Source organism: Mustela nigripes, chromosome 17 (assembly GCF_022355385.1).
Source record: "Mustela nigripes isolate SB6536 chromosome 17, MUSNIG.SB6536, whole genome shotgun sequence".
Lineage (NCBI taxonomy): Eukaryota > Metazoa > Chordata > Mammalia > Carnivora > Mustelidae > Mustela > Mustela nigripes.
In genome coordinates this window covers 3,980,857-3,995,822 of record NC_081573.1, presented here as the reverse complement: position 1 = coordinate 3,995,822, position 14,966 = coordinate 3,980,857, and the positions used below count along the sequence as shown (strand labels likewise).

At 54.2% G+C, this 14,966-nt stretch overlaps 3 protein-coding genes and 1 long non-coding RNA gene across 4 annotated transcripts; 1 reads left to right on the top strand and 3 right to left on the bottom strand.

The window, feature by feature from the left end:
- Nucleotides 1–185: 185 nt before the first annotated feature.
- On the bottom strand, nucleotides 186–2,640 carry CLDND2 (claudin domain containing 2). Its single transcript, XM_059381254.1, is given in 5 exon segments — nucleotides 186–262; nucleotides 499–615; nucleotides 841–933; nucleotides 936–968; nucleotides 1,235–2,640. Coding segments are annotated over 5 exon segments (489 nt in total). The 5' UTR covers nucleotides 1,404–2,640.
- LOC132004767 (uncharacterized) lies at nucleotides 575–3,551 on the top strand. The gene is made up of 3 exons (XR_009400636.1): nucleotides 575–656; nucleotides 846–993; nucleotides 3,463–3,551. It is a non-coding gene; the product is annotated as an uncharacterized LOC132004767 (long non-coding RNA).
- NKG7 (natural killer cell granule protein 7) lies at nucleotides 3,199–4,235 on the bottom strand. The gene is made up of 4 exons (XM_059381251.1): nucleotides 3,948–4,235; nucleotides 3,721–3,867; nucleotides 3,504–3,638; nucleotides 3,199–3,408 (listed from the first exon to the last, which is right to left on the bottom strand). The coding sequence occupies exons 1-4, from the start codon at nucleotides 4,102–4,104 to the stop codon at nucleotides 3,350–3,352; spliced, it is 498 nt and encodes a 165-aa protein (XP_059237234.1). The 5' UTR covers nucleotides 4,105–4,235; the 3' UTR covers nucleotides 3,199–3,349.
- Nucleotides 4,236–7,934: 3,699 nt separating this feature from the next.
- On the bottom strand, nucleotides 7,935–13,730 carry LIM2 (lens intrinsic membrane protein 2). The gene is made up of 4 exons (XM_059381252.1): nucleotides 13,556–13,730; nucleotides 9,495–9,644; nucleotides 8,327–8,461; nucleotides 7,935–8,096 (listed from the first exon to the last, which is right to left on the bottom strand). The coding sequence occupies exons 1-4, from the start codon at nucleotides 13,728–13,730 to the stop codon at nucleotides 8,035–8,037; spliced, it is 522 nt and encodes a 173-aa protein (XP_059237235.1). The 3' UTR covers nucleotides 7,935–8,034.
- Nucleotides 13,731–14,966: the final 1,236 nt, after the last annotated feature.

Here is a 14,966-nt window from a genome sequence, read left to right as displayed (position 1 = left end):
TAGCTTCATGTGCTTATGTCCTCCCTGAACCCCCAGGTGTCCCTGTGTCCCAGTCCCCCGTCCTCTTCATATCCACATTGCTCCCGCGTGCGTTCCTGTCCTCCGTGTCCTCACGGCCCCCAGAAAGCCACGCGGAGCCGCGGCGGTGAAAGCCGTTCCTTTATTCTGCCCCAGGCAGGCCGCGGTCACAAGCACACGGGGAATCCACTGAGGGCATCCGTGCTCTGCAAGACCCTGTCCGCCAGCAGAAAGCAGAAGCCAGGCGGGAGGGGAACGGAGGGCAGAAGCCTGGGAGACGGTTTGTCCTGGGGCAGATGGCCGGGAGCGCCCCGGGGACTGGGGCTTGGATCCCCAAGGGTGCTCCTGCCGGTTCTGCGGATGTCGGGAGCGGAGTTTGGTGAGGAGTCCCTGGGAGGGCGGCTGGGAGTCTGCGGGGGTCGGGGGCGGGGGTCCACCGGGCAGTGTCCTCCACCCTCTTCCCGCTGTCCAGGTTACCCGCGAGAATAGAGAAGGGTAAAGCCAGCCACCCCGAAAAACAGGACCACGAGAAGAAGACATCGTTCTTCCGCGCGTTCTTCACTGTATAGCCTGTCAAGGCAATCAGCAGCAGCAGGCCTGGGCTCCACGCACCAGGGGAGCTCCGCCTGGGCTGGGAGGTGGGGGGCGCACCCAGGCCCCACCCAGAGTATGCCCATCCAGGGCCACGTCCTTTTCCCTCAGCCACGCCCCCTCCTCTGGGTCTCTGGCCCCTGTCCCCACTCGCATCCCCGCGACCCCTGGGCCCCTGTCCCCTGCAACCCCCAGGCCCACCCTATGACTGTGGGCCCGCTGCCGTCCCACCGTAGAGGAAGAAGATGCCGCTCGTAGTCTGGCCCTGTGAGTCGCCCTCGTGGCATAGGATCCTCAGCCCCATCACCAAACACCCGATGCCGCCAGCACCATGCACGCCCCTGTCACCGCCAGCATGGCTGGGGAGAGGGGCCGCCTCAGCCGGTAAGGGGCTGGGAGCAGAGCTGATGGTTTGGATGGGGACTTGGAAGTTACTTCATGAGGGAAGTGGGTCCCGAGTTGGGGGATGGTGGTAGTCTCTGTCGCAGAGGAGCAGATGGGCCTGAGACAGGAGTGGAAGGGGTAAGGGTTTGGTGGGCAGGATGTGTCCTGCTGTTGAGCCATCTGTGGTCTGTGCTGGGGGCTGTCTGACCATTAGAGGACATCTGGGCAGGTCGGACCTCACTCTGGCAGGGGATGTTGGAGCAGGTGCCACCATTACACTCCTGCCACAAGCCACTATGGCCCCCGGGGTAGCGGATCCAGTAGTTGGTGGTAGTGGAGAAAATCGTGAGGATTTTGGCCAAGAAGCCTAGCAAGGTGCCCCCGCTCTGGAGGCTCCGCTTCACGCCCATGCCAGCGCGGCTGCTGCGGAGGGCCACACACGCAAGATTGGCTGATACTCTTCCCGTCCCCAGACCCCTCTCCCCGGTCCTTCAAGTCCTTGAGACACCCTCCCACATGTCCCTCCATGTGTGATTGCACCCCAGCACTGCTGCCTCCTTCAGGCCCTTCCAGAGACCTTCATGGCCTACTGCTCCTACTGGGGGCCTTGAGACCTTACCCCCAAGGAATCAGTGCTTAGAGACCTCCCTGTCTTTGGAAGATCTCCAGGCCCCCAGGAATGTCCCTATAGTCTGTCCAGTGCCCTCCTCCCCACCCCCCACCCCCGCCCTGCACACACCCACCTAAGTGACTCACACTCAGCTCCCAGGGCTTCTTAGACACAGAGTCCAGAGGGTGGGGGAAGGGAGACCACATCTCTGTGACACAGGAGGAGTTCTAAAATCCCCTCTCCCATCAGTCATTTAAAGAGATAAACCTCCCCCAACACACACACACACACACCCTAAGCAACTCTACTAGCAGAGAGACCGCTCAGAGTCAGATAACAGGTCTGGGGAGAGCCAAAAGGCCATGGCATAACAGACCATAGCCTTGTGAAAACTCTTCCCTTGATTCCATAAGCTCTGCAGGTCCCTGTCTCTGTGACTGTGCCCTCTTGGGTTCCCATGCAAGCTCCCGCTCCTCCTCCCTCCACTTCGTGCCTGTTGGTCTGGAGCCTCCATCCTGCCCCTTCTCACCAGAGGAGCAACCTCACCGAGTCTCTGTCCCAGACCCCCGACAACCACATCCCAACTGAGCTCAGCATCTTCCACCAAACCGGGGCTGACTCCGCCATCCCACCCAGTTGATTGTGCCAGATCCCTTGGCACTGTCCTTGCCCCCTCTGACCCATCAATCCACGAAGCCCCCGAATCCCTGTGTCTGGTACCTTCTGCCCCCCTGCATCTGGCTCCTTCCATCTTTCCCATCTCACGCCCTGGTCCCAGTCGCACCCATTGGATGCCAAGCTCCTCTCTCCCTTTGGGCCTCCCTCCATGCCCCAGAGGAATCTTGGCACCTGGAACTGGCGTTGACCCTCCCCAGCTCACAACCTTCTCCTAGCTTCCCACTGGCCTCAGGAGGGAGTCACTGTGACCATTGGGGCTGTTGCTCCCACCTCCTTCTCCATCCCCTGAAAACTTTGAGCCTTTCCACACCTCCCCCTTTGCGTCTCTCTGTCTGGATGATCTTTCCTTGGCCCTCAAGAAGCCCCTGAACAACCTTCCCCCAGAAAGCTCCCCTCCACCCCATCCGACAGAGTCAGTCTTTCTCCCCACCATCCTGGGCTCTGCCTGCTGTCTTGCTTCCCCCACTGGACTTGCAGCCCCCCAGTGGCCAGGGCCTGGGGCAGCCTCTCATCAGCATCCCCAGTGAGACCAAGGATAAAGGAGGAGCTCAGGAAAAGCCAGCTGAAGGAGTAAATGAATTAATGAAGTAAGTGAGGAGGACCAGAGTGAAGACAAGGGTGACAAAATCAGAGAGGGAGTGAGAAGGTAAAAGCACCAGAGTGGGAAAGACAAAGGAGGAAAGAGAAAAGACAGGGTCTCAAGGTAGAAACAGGGAGAAAGACAAGGACCGGAGAAGGGAGCCGACATGGGGCCGCGCCAGCCCCAGCTCCATGCCCATCTGTGCCCATCCATGCGTGGGGGCTGCCTGAGGGCACACAGGGGTTCTGACTCCTTCCTGGGATCCTGGGGTCGCCCACCAGGGAGCTGCCCTGCCCTCAGCTTATGTCTTGGCTGAATTAATCTCAGAATAACCAGATCTCAGCAAATTGTTGTTGAATGGACGAAGAAACAAACAGTGGGGTTGTGGGAGGGCTGGGGTAGGGGCTAGGAGGAGGGCTGTGGGTGCCTGTGGCTCCTGACGAGGTCTTCCCCGAACAATGCTTCATCCTGCCCGGCTCACCTCTGGCTTACAAGGTCTCATAGCCAGACTGGGGGCCACTACAGTGAGCATGCAGACTCAGGCTGCCTGGGAGGGGGGAGCAAAGAGAGGTTAACATTAGCCCCCACCCTGCTCTCTCAGAGCCCCCAGCAAGCCTCTCCAGGTCCCGGAGCAGTAGTCACCTGTACAGAGACAGAGGACAGCTGAAACCCAGCCCAGGTAGAACGACCAGGAGAAGAAGGTCTGGATCTGAGGGTGTCGAGGCTGGTTCCACCGCTCGCTGGTATAGACCGCCATGGCCACCACAGCAAAAATGGCTGGGGATGAAGATGAGAGAGGGCTCAGACCCTCTGCAGAAACTCACCAGTCCCCAGAGCCCAAGTGCAGCCCGGAGCCTACCTGCAGCAAAAGCCATGATAGAGGAGGAGAGGGGCCCGTAGCCTCGAATGGACAGTGAGGGGACGTAGGACAAGATCAGGAAGATCACCGACACCAGCGCCGACAGTGCAGCCAGAATGCTGAGGCTCTGCGTCGCGCGGATGTAGCCTGCCCCGAGGTAAGACTTCAGTGCCTGCCCTTCCTTGGGCAGCCCACCACCCGCAATAGGAAACACCACTGTCCCTTACCTGGTACCTCACTGTTAGACTTCTCTGGCCAGAGCCCCGAGTGAGACGAGAAGGTGGGCCCCATGGCCACGAACCAGAAATCCGTGCTCAGAGCAATCAGGATGGTCACCAAGGCCAGGGAGCCAGTGAGGAGGCCCAAAGACCGACAGAGCTCCATCGAAGTGAGTCCTGGGCGTCCAGGTCCTGCGGATGAAGGGGCCAGTGATCTGGACTCTTGGGCCCTCTGAGCTCAAGAAAGAGAAGCCTTTAAGATTTTAAAACCAGGCCGTTTGGTTTCACACAGTTCCGGGTTGATGAGTCTTGCCCTGTACCCCCCCTTCCCGGTTGCCTTGACAGCTTCCTCCCCCCACATAGGTTGGGTTCCCCTCACAGCATGTGGTGGGGAGGGTGTCACATCATCAGTGGTTTGGTGGTGGTTCAGAGCTTGCCTCTGCTTTAGGTTCTATACCTCCCACCTTGGAACCCTCAACATCAGAGGAGACTTCCTGGAAGAGGTGTGAAAGAGGCTTGGGGGCCCCAGGGTGGGAGGTGGTAGATGAGACCAGGGTGTGAGCTAAACAGGGGGATGTGGCCAAAGGGGACAGTTAGTGGTTGTGTCATGCTCTCCTGTCGGTTCTGTAACCTTCCATTCTGGAAGAGGGAGGCCCCAACTCTAGTGTGTCCACAGAAGGAGGGGGGCTGGAGACTAGGTTCTTGCAGCTGAAGGAAAAGAGGGCTGGAGGCCTGGTCTCGGGTCCTGAGCAGGAGGCAGGGAGTCCTGGATCCCTGCCTGGAGCTTATCCCAAAGGCAACCAATGGTGAAGGATCACAATCCTGCAAGTCTGTGGAGAGCAAGACATGTCCACATCATCCTCTGATAAGAGTTCGCAGACAGCTCTGACTTGAGCAGGGCCTCATTCCAGGATCAGGGTGTCTCAGGGGCAGAGGTGGGCACACAGGACTGTCCCACCCTCCCAGCACTAGCCTCCTCTTCCCATCCCGGCAATAGGTCCTAGACAGAGCCTCACCTCACCGATGAGCAGGAAGAAGGCGAAGGTGTCGCAGCCCAGGTGGAAGGTGCAGGCTCATGTGACTTCCAAACCAAGGGAATGGCCTAGAAGAAGACCTCTGTCACAAAGATGACACGAGCCAGCAGTCCCACAGCAGCCGGTAAAGGGGAGACTCAGAGGGACTCAAGAGGCCAGGGCCTCTTCCATTACTGGAATCTCCAGTTTGCAGGCCCCCCATCTCTCACCCAGACCCTCACCACCAAGGTAACTGGCCAGTCCTGAGAACGTGCTCACGAATGCAGGCTTTCAGGGGCAGATTCGGGTCATAAGGAGCAGGGGCACCGACGCAAAAATGGCGGTATGTGTACCTCTAGTGGAGAGCAGTGGACAGGCTTCAGGAATCCCGGCCAAGGGAGTGTCAGAGCCCAGAGGTCACCTGCAATCTCTACCCCATCCTTAACTCCACCCCTGTCCTCCAACACAACCCCAGTATCATCTCCAGACCTAACCCCAAACTCAGCCCCATCCCTAACCTCATCTCCAAACCAAACCCAACCCTGTCCATAACCCAGCTCTACCCACAAATTCAACCCCGTCCTGATTCCTAAACCAAACCCTATTTTCATTGCCAAGACCGGCTCTAAACCCAGTCCCATCCCCAACCCCCAATACAACCCACTCCTTAACCCCAGCTCCAGCCTCTAATTTAACCCCATCCTCCAAACTAACCTGACCTCCATCCTCTTATTCACAAACTCAGCCCCAACCCCATGTCCAAATCCAAGTTCAGCCCCAAACACAAACCCATCCTCATTCTGAGACTTAATGCTAACCTTGTTTGGAACTTCACACCAGATCACACTTCCAGCGCCACCCCAACCTTCCTCCCGCTCTGTCCCACCCTTTATAATTCCGACCTCAGCCCTACTCATATTCATCTCAATCCCACCTATTTCATCCCCCCCCCCCCCCCCCCCCCACACACACTGTAGAGAATGGACTATGGAGGCAGGCGGGGGGTGGGGGACAGGAGGAGGGGCAGAGCTGGTTAGGAGACTGAGGCCATAAGCCAGGTGAAACAAGATATGAGTCCTAACTGGGTGATCAAGGAACCTGGACACAGTTTTAAGGTAGAGCCAACGCCGCTTGCCAGTGAATCAGATGTGGGACGCAGTAAAGCAGCTGCTGATGATCCCAGGACTCTTGGCAGGAGCAGCTGGATGACAATGAGGCAAGATGGGGAGATATGGGAGGAGTTGGTATGGGATGTGGGAGAGACCAGGACACCTGAGATTTGAGATGCCTCTTCTTTTCAAGTGGACACTGGAATTACCACATCATTATTATTGCTAGAATAAACTCCTATAAATATGATTCCTGGAATAAGCCTCAATAAATATGTCTCCTTAAATAGGCCTCAATAAATTACCATTAGAGAAGGCCTCAATTGCCATTATTAGTAGAGGAAGCCTCTATAAATACAGAACTATTGTTATTTGTGAAGTCCCCAATAAATATTTCTAGGGAGTAGGTCTCTGTTCATATGACAGTTTTAGCATAGACTGTAATTAATATTCTTATTATTAGAATGGGCCTTGCTAAATAGTCTTATTAATTTATGGTAGATATTAGTAAATCTCACGGCAGTTGGGCACAGCTTATTGAATGAAGTAATGAGCGAGTGAATGAGAAGGTCAAGGTCATGAATGGTATGTGAAGAGTCAGGACAGGGTGTGGATCAGAGATCTGGTGCTTCTAGGTGTGGGGTCCATCCAGGGAGGGGAGGGGCTGTGAGGAATGCTGACTGGAGATGGTGTGAGCAGTCAGGTGGTTTTTTTCACAGACCTTTTCGTTTATCGTATTATCCCACTGGTATTATGATTCATAAGAAACACATATTTGTTCTTTGTACTGTTCCTGACATGAAGCTGCTAAAAGCCTTGGTATTTCATAGGCAATGAGGGCCTTGCTACCTTAATGGTTAATGAGGCAACTGGGGGCAGGGAGGTGGTGGCAAAGCACTGGAAGGTAAGGTCAGGTTGCCGGGGGAATCAGCCAGGTGTCTGGAGGGTTGGAACTTTCAGTCCCAGCCCCCAACCTGGGTAGGGAGGGGCTGAAGACTGAGTAATCACCAGTGGCCAGTGGTACACTCAGGATGCCTGTGTAATGAAGCCACCATGAAAACCCAAAAAGACTGGGTTCAGAGAACTTCCAGGTTGGTGAATGTGTGCGTAATAGAGAGAGTGGCCCCCTGAAAAGGGCACAGAAGCCCCTTGCCCCTTTCCCATACCTTGCCCTGTGGGTCCCTTCCATCTGGCTGTACCTGAGTTATATCCTTTTATAGTAAACAGGTGATCTAGTAAGTGGAATCTTCCTTCGAGTTCTGGGAGCCACTCTAGCAAATTATTCAAACCCAAAGAGTGAGTCATGGAAACCTCCACACTACTGCTGGTTGACCAGAAGCCCAGGTGACAAGCTGCACTTGTGAGGGCATCTGAGGTAGGGGTGGGGGGCAGACTTTAGGACTGAGTCCTTCACTTGTGGGATCTGACAATACCTTCTTATAGAGAGTGTAAGAACTGAGCTGCTTGGTGATGTGGAATTAGGAAAAAAAAAAATACAGAATTGGACCTACACATCTGTTTCCTAGAAGTCGTAGTTAACCCCTGGGTGGGAACTCTGTGGTTCATGTCTGTCCCCATCCTTACAGAGACTGAGCAGGTTGACCTGCAGTCCTCCAGACACCCCCACCCTGTCCACCACTCACACCTGTTTCTCATCACCCCAACCCCTCAAGGACCACACCTTAGTAGTTTCACATCAGTTTTATTAGATTCTCAAAAAGTCGCTCTAATGGAGATCCCATTTCTCTAACACCCCCCCTTCATGGGCTGGGCCTTGGGTCTTCTCAACTGCCTCCCACCAGGCCCCATTCTTCCTCCCTCCCCCTTGGGACACAGGAGTCAGAGGCCTCTGCCCAGAGTCCACGATTGAGCCCCCTCCTGCCCACAGGAACCAGAACTTCAGGCCTCTAGACCTTCCCCCTCCTTTTCCGTGGTCCTATTTAACCTCCAGATGAAGTTGGGGGTACATTGGGCTCAGCGGGGAGCAGACAGGCGCCGACATTCATGCATCCGGTAGGCACACATGTAGAAAATCCCTGCATGAGAAGAGATCCCATTGGCCCCCCCCCCCAAGTCCTCCTAACCTGGGCTCCTAGCCCAAGACCCCAAAACAGCACTCCCTTTCTTCCTGGGTGTCTGCAGCATCTCGATTCTGTCTCCTGGCTCAGTGCTGGGGGGCCCATGTGGGACACCCCATCATCTGGCCCTCTGAAGTGCTGCCCACTCTGCCACAGACACTGACCTTCCCACCCCCAAACCCTCATACCTGCGAAGAAGGCCATGAGCAAGGCCACCCAGCCCAGGATGTAAGACCAGGAAAAGCGCCAGTCCCCAAAGCGGCGACCAAGGAAGCTGACAGTGACTCCAGTGTAAATGGCCAAGGCCAACAGGACAAAAAAGGCTAAGGGGAGAGGATGGGGGGAGGTGGGTAGGAAAGGGGGTAGGGGTGGGGTTTGCAGATGGGGGTGGGAGTTAGATAGAGGAAGGGGAAAGGCGGGGAGGGGTGGGAAGGGGAAAGGGGGAGGGTGCCGGGGGAGTAGGGGTCGGGTGGGGATGGGACGGGGCTGTGCTGTGTAATAAGGAATTTGACTGGAGCTGGTTTGGGGCTGGGACAGAGACGCTAAATCCCTGGAATTTCCCGAGTGATAGGAATGTTTTTGTTACTGCTGAGCCTCTTGGGTTTTTATTGATGAGCTGAGATGACAATAGGTAGGACCTGGTCCCCAGAAGGACCAGCCCCAGGAACAGAGCAGCCACCAGGGGCTGTGAGCCACTTGGTATCGGACCACCTTCTGGGGAAGGTAGCTAGAGACCAAGTTCAGGCACAGGGTCAATGACACAATAGGGCCTTGGTAATGAAACCCCAGCAGGAACTCCAGACATGACAAGTGTGCCAGAGTTTCCTGGCTGGTGAGGCACTCAGTGGGATGCCATGGGGGAAGGATGCAGAAGCTCAGCCTTCAAGACCCTCTCAGGTTTCACCCTGTGCTTCTCTCGGTTTAGCTGGTGCTGAGGTGTAGCCTTTATAATAAATCTGTAATTGTAAGTATAGTGCTTTCTGGAGTTTGGTGACTTCTGGCAAATCTTTGAACATGACTGGGTTCTGGGGACCCCCGAACCCGCAGCCAGTGGGTCAAAAGTGCAGATGACCTGAGGACCCCTCTTGCAACTGAAGTAGGAGCAGCCTTGTTAGGAATCGCACCCTTAAACCTGGCGGGGGGGGGGGGGGAGTTAGTGCCCGCACCGGGCGACCGGACAGCAACTGATATAAGAGGCTGGCATTAGGCTTTTAGAACCAGTCTTGGAGTTGGGGTTGGGGTCGGGGGGAGACTAGGTTGGCCGTGGAGCTGAGAATGAGGAATGGGGCTGGGGATGGAAATGGGCTGGGAAGCTGGGGGTGGGAGTGGGGAGATGGGGAAGTTGGGTCCACTCACTGGAGGCGAAAAACATGATGCCGGCAGAGAAGGGCCGGGAGAGGCGGGTGAAGGTGGGTTGCTGAGCGAAGGCCAGGATGCCCATGATGATGCCCGAGGTGGCACACAGGGAGGACAGGATCATGAAGGCCCGGGTGGCATTCCAATAAGCTGTGGTAGCACCGATCGGTCACTCCCGCGCCTCCCCCAGCCCAGGAGGCCTACCTCTCTGTCCCTGACGCAGCTCCTCCCTCACCTCTGCAGTCCCTCTCTTTACCTGCAAGCCCCTAATCATCTTCCACAGCCCAGCTCCCAAATCCCCTCTGGGAAGCACCCTTTCACCCCTCAGGTATCGTCCTCACCCCCTGCTCCTGGCTGTGGCTCTTGGGGCTGTGGCTCTTGGCTTGTTCCCCCTTCCAGTCCGATTGCTCCCTGAGGCCAGGTTTCTACCTTGGGAATACTCCCAGCACAAGACTGGTTTGCAAATGGGCCTGGAGAGATATTCGTTGGATGGATGGATGGATGGATGGATGGATGAGTAATGAATCAGTGTTGATTCCCCACTATCTGCCTGCCACTCACTTCCTGTCCTCTCTCCCATCGCTCGCTTTCACTTCCCAGATAACCACTGCCCATACTTGAAAATGACCTATTTATTTATTTTTAACTTGTTTATATCTGTCTTTCCCTGCTGATCGCCCAGTTTTCTGAGGACAAAGGTCTTGCTTCCTCATTTACTTCCTCATGCACGGGTGCCTGGCACATAGTGGGGGCTCAGGGCACATGCTGAGTGAATGAACGTGGAGCCTGGAGCCTGGAACGTTGTGCTTGGCACTGAGCTGACCCTTTAGGACATGCTCTGGGAATTATCGGTAAGATTTCATCCTTCATTTAGCAGCTACCAAATACGTGTCAGACACGCATTCCTTGAATGAGCCTGTTCATTCCTTCCAAGGGCCCTATGCTGTATGTACTATTTTTAATCCCCGTTTTTCAGGTGAAGAAACTAAAGCTCAGAGAGGTAAAGTGACTTATCCAGGGTGCCCTAATTGGCAGTGGGACTGGCGTTGACACCCAAGCATCAAAGCCCTTGTTCTGATCTGCTTGACCATACTGGCTCTTGGAGGACCCAGGACACCTGCAACCCTGGGACAGAGCCTGGATCCTGCCCCCGAAAAATAAAAAGTCTGGATCTTTGCAAAATGCATTCTTTTGCCTTGTGTGAATGTCAGTGAGAAAAAAAATTGCTGGCTGTTTCTCTGTGGATGTTGTCATGGGTTGAACCGTGTCTCTCCCCGCAACCCCCAAACCCCCAAATTCGTATGTGGAAGGAAGCTGCAATCCTCAGAGTAGGACCTTTTTTGGAAATAGGCTCATTGCCAATGTATTTAAGGTCTCAATGTAGCAGAGTGGATTCCTAATCCTAACTGACTGACAAGTATCCTCACAAAATGGGGAAAGCTGGAGAAAGACAGACATGCGGGAGGGTGGGGAGCACCATGTGAAAATGAAACAGAGATCAGGATGACACACTGACATGCTAATAAATGCCAAAGAATGCCAGCCAGGAGAGAGCCAGCCTCCACCAGAAGCCAGGCAACAGATCCTCCCTCATGGCCTCGGAAGGAACCAACTCTGCTGACCTTAGTTATCAGACCCCCAGCCTCCAGAGCTGTGAGATGGTACGTTTCTGTTGTTTGAGTCACTCAGTCCATGGTCCTTTGTCACGGCAGCCCCAGGAAACTACGGATGCCTCTGAGTATTTAAAAGGCTGGAAGACTTACGGGACATGTTTTTGCCTATATCCTCCCCGTGGTCCCACTGAGGTAGGAGTGCAAAATGCAAACATCTCTGAGGGTTGCCTCCAGCTGCAAAAAGAGAGCAGCTTATCTGTCCCCCAGCAGGCTGAGGTGGGGGCTGCGGCGAACAGGGCACCTGTGTCCCATGCCAGGTGACCCATTACTACCTCTGAGCTCCATCTTCAGAGAAAACTCTCCCTGTTCCAGTCACAGTGTGCCACCTATCTCCTGAGGGCCCCTGACTGGTAGACCGCCTTCAAAGGAGGCAAAAATGGATTTTTCAAAGACAGTCGCAAGTCCAGATTTTTCTGGCGACATCAGAAACTTTATAAAAAACACTATACACACGTGTCTGTGGCTGGAGTTGGCCCCGGCGAGTTCACGTATGTCTGCTCTGGGCCTGGTGAGCCAGTTACAGTTGACCTGCACCGGGAGCCAGCTGTGTGGACAGATACCCAGCAATCTATCAGGGTGAGGATTTTGGCTTCAAGGTCAAATGGACTTGCAGACCTGCATCCTGCCTTCCTCTCCTCCATCCCCAACAGAGAGAAGATAGACTGGGATGTGGGTGTCCTTAGGGCATTCCCAGGCTGAAGCAGGAGAAATGGTGGAAGTGTGACGAATGAGACCTCCGGGAATGAAAGGGATGCATGAAATCAGGAGGCTGACCGAGCCCAGGAGCTGGCGGCTGGGGTACGTCTTTCCATTGCTTCCTGCCTCAGTTTACCCCTCCTGCACCCGGGCATCCTGTTTCCTCTCCCAGACAGGTTCAGTGAGATGGGGCAGTGAAATCTGCCCTAAGGGCTCTGGAGGGTTGGCTCCTCCTCCCAAAACCCCCTGGAGAGAATGTTTGGCTTTTTGAGGGCAAGGCTCATGTGTTTTTTTTGTTTTTTTTTGTTGTTGTTGTTGTTCTAAGATTTTATTCATTTATTTGACAGAGACAGTGAGAGAGGGAACACAAGCAGGGGGAGTGGGAGAGGGAGAAGCAGGCTTCCCACTGAGCGGGGAGCCCAATGAGGGGCTCCATCCCAGGATCCTAGGATCATGACCTGAGCAGAAGGCAAACACTCAAGGACAGAGCCCCCCAGGTGCCCCAAGTCTCTTGTTTTATTCACACACACAGTGGTACCACCCTCAGTGTTGTTGGGAGACCAAAGGGCATTAATCCAAGTCAAGCACTTAGAATAGCATGTAGGACTCAATGACTTTCAATTAATGCCAGTCATCATCATCATTATTATTACTACTACTACTATTTGGTACATAGAAAATATGTGACATTATATATTCTTAATTTATTAATATATAATACACCTTATATATTCTTAATTTATTTTTATATAATGTATATTGTGTATTAATTTATTACTATGTAGTGCATATTATATATTATGTAATATAAAATATATGTAAGTATATCTCCATATATATGAATGTACATATGTATATGTATATGCATATGGAGAGCTATACATAGAGATATAGAGTATATTATATTATATATTATCTTATATTTATAATATGTTATTATAATGTAGTTTGCAAGAACTGTATGTTGGAAAAGCTATTTTTCGCCATTTTTACAACATATATTATAATGTGCACATACACACACATATATATATAGACATACAGACATATATATATATTACAAAGCCTGGTGCACAGTAGCTATTAAAAACTACCATCCGGGGGATGCCTGGGTGGCTCAGTTGGTTAAGCCGCTGCCTTCAGCTCAGGTCATGATCCCAGCATCCTGGGATAGAGTCTCACATCGGGCTCCTTGCTCAGCAGGGAGCCTGCTTCTCTCTCTGTCTCTTCCTGCCACTCTGTCTGCATGTGCTCCTTCTCTCTCTCTCTGACAAATAAATACATAAAATCTTAAAAAAAAAAAAAACCCAAAGTCTTAAAAAAAAAAAAAACTACCATCCGGTATTTAGCAAATTTAGGGTCCGTATTGCTTCTGTATCCCACAGTACGCAACCTGGTTCCTGATACATCATGGATATTTAGGAAACACTATTCTGACAGCCCTGTCCCCGCAGCTGCTCCACTGAGCCCGTGCCTGGAAATGTCACCTGTCTACTTAACCTCTAGTACATTTCATAATTGTACCGGAAAGAAATTCCTGAAATCCCAGTTCTGTCCCTTTTGTGCAAAGCGATCTCTGGCTGGTCCCTCTCTGAGCCACAGAGTTCCCCACCAGCCAAACAGGTGGCGAGGGTGTGCCCTGAGGGGGCCTCTGAGCCCAGCCCCAGCCCAGCCCCAGCCCCGGAGCCTTACCAATGCTCTCTGTCTGCAGGTAGCACTTGTTCCCCAGGCAATATCGCCACAGGCCCTGGTGGGCAAAGGACCCCGACAGCCGGTACTGCATCCAGTGGTCTGTGGCTGTGGCCACCACCAGGAGGATGGTCCCCACCCAGGCACAGAAGAGGCCGCCACCCATGAAGCTGTACATGGTGATCTGTGGAGATGGGAAGAGGTGGGGTCAGGAGCTGGACTCCCAGTGGAGGGACGAGGAGTTGGGGACCTAGACTCCCGGATCCCAGATGCGGAGGTTGCTAATGGCTGGGACAGCAGGTCCCTAGGAGAGGAAGGAGCTGGGGGCCTGGGCCCTCGGTTCCTGGATGGGGAGGAGGTTGGAGCCCTGGGCTCTTGGGTCCTAAGTGAGGAGGGAGCTAGGGGCTGGGATACCAGCAGGCCCCTGGGGGAGGAAGGAGCTAGAGCATGGATCCCTAGGTCTGGGTGGAGGAGGGAACCTAGAGGTCCAATGCCTGGTCCTTACCTGAGTGGCAGAGCCTACCACAAGCCCTCTGTCTGCCTCGGCCCTTCTGTGCAAACTGAGCCGAGCCAGGTTGCTGGCCTCTCTGCTCCCTGGGTCCCCCAAATCCCTTAAGCCTCCCCACACAATGGCCTTGTGACCCAGCAGCTTCCAGCAGGCAGAAGTGCAGTGGTGGCAGAGGCCCCAAATGGAATTCGCTGAAACAGGGATCCAAGCGCTCCCTCCCCGCAGCCCCTGGCCCCACTGGCCTCTCTCTGTGACCCTCCCAACGACCCCACCACCCTTTCACAGGTCTTGCTCACAGCACCCACTGGGTTAGCCTGAGCTGCGTAAGCACACACAGAGACACAAGACATAGGGGCAGCCATCCATTTATTGTTCAACCAGGGGTGAGGGAGGCGGGGCAGCAGGTGTCTGGGTATGTTGGGCCAATGTTCTTTGCAATTGGGTCACAGGGCATGTCACAATTGGGGCTGGGACCGGAAGAAGGATGGGACGGTATTGGCTGGGATCAAAGATGGGCTGGGTTTGGGGTCAAGTTTAGGAGGCAGTTAAGGATGAGGACTGGGTTGGCCTGAGGTAGTCGAGAAAGAGTGTGCAGAGCTGAGACTGAGGGTGGAGATGGGGACAGAAATGGGAATGAGTGGGGCTGGGGATATGGCATTGAGAGTGGGGATGGGACTGGGGTTACAGAGGCGGGTGGGGATGGGGTTGGGGCTGTCACTGTAGTTGGGGTAGTGCTGGGAATGGGGACAGGCATGGCTTTGGGTGGATATGAGGCTCAGGGCTTTTGTTGGTGTGGGATCCCAAGTCAGCTCCGGTTTTCATGGGGTGACTCGCAAGACCCACTCCTGAGGCTGTGGTTTTGGGAGAAGAAACATGGGAGGATGGTGTTTCTTGGGGTATTTCTGC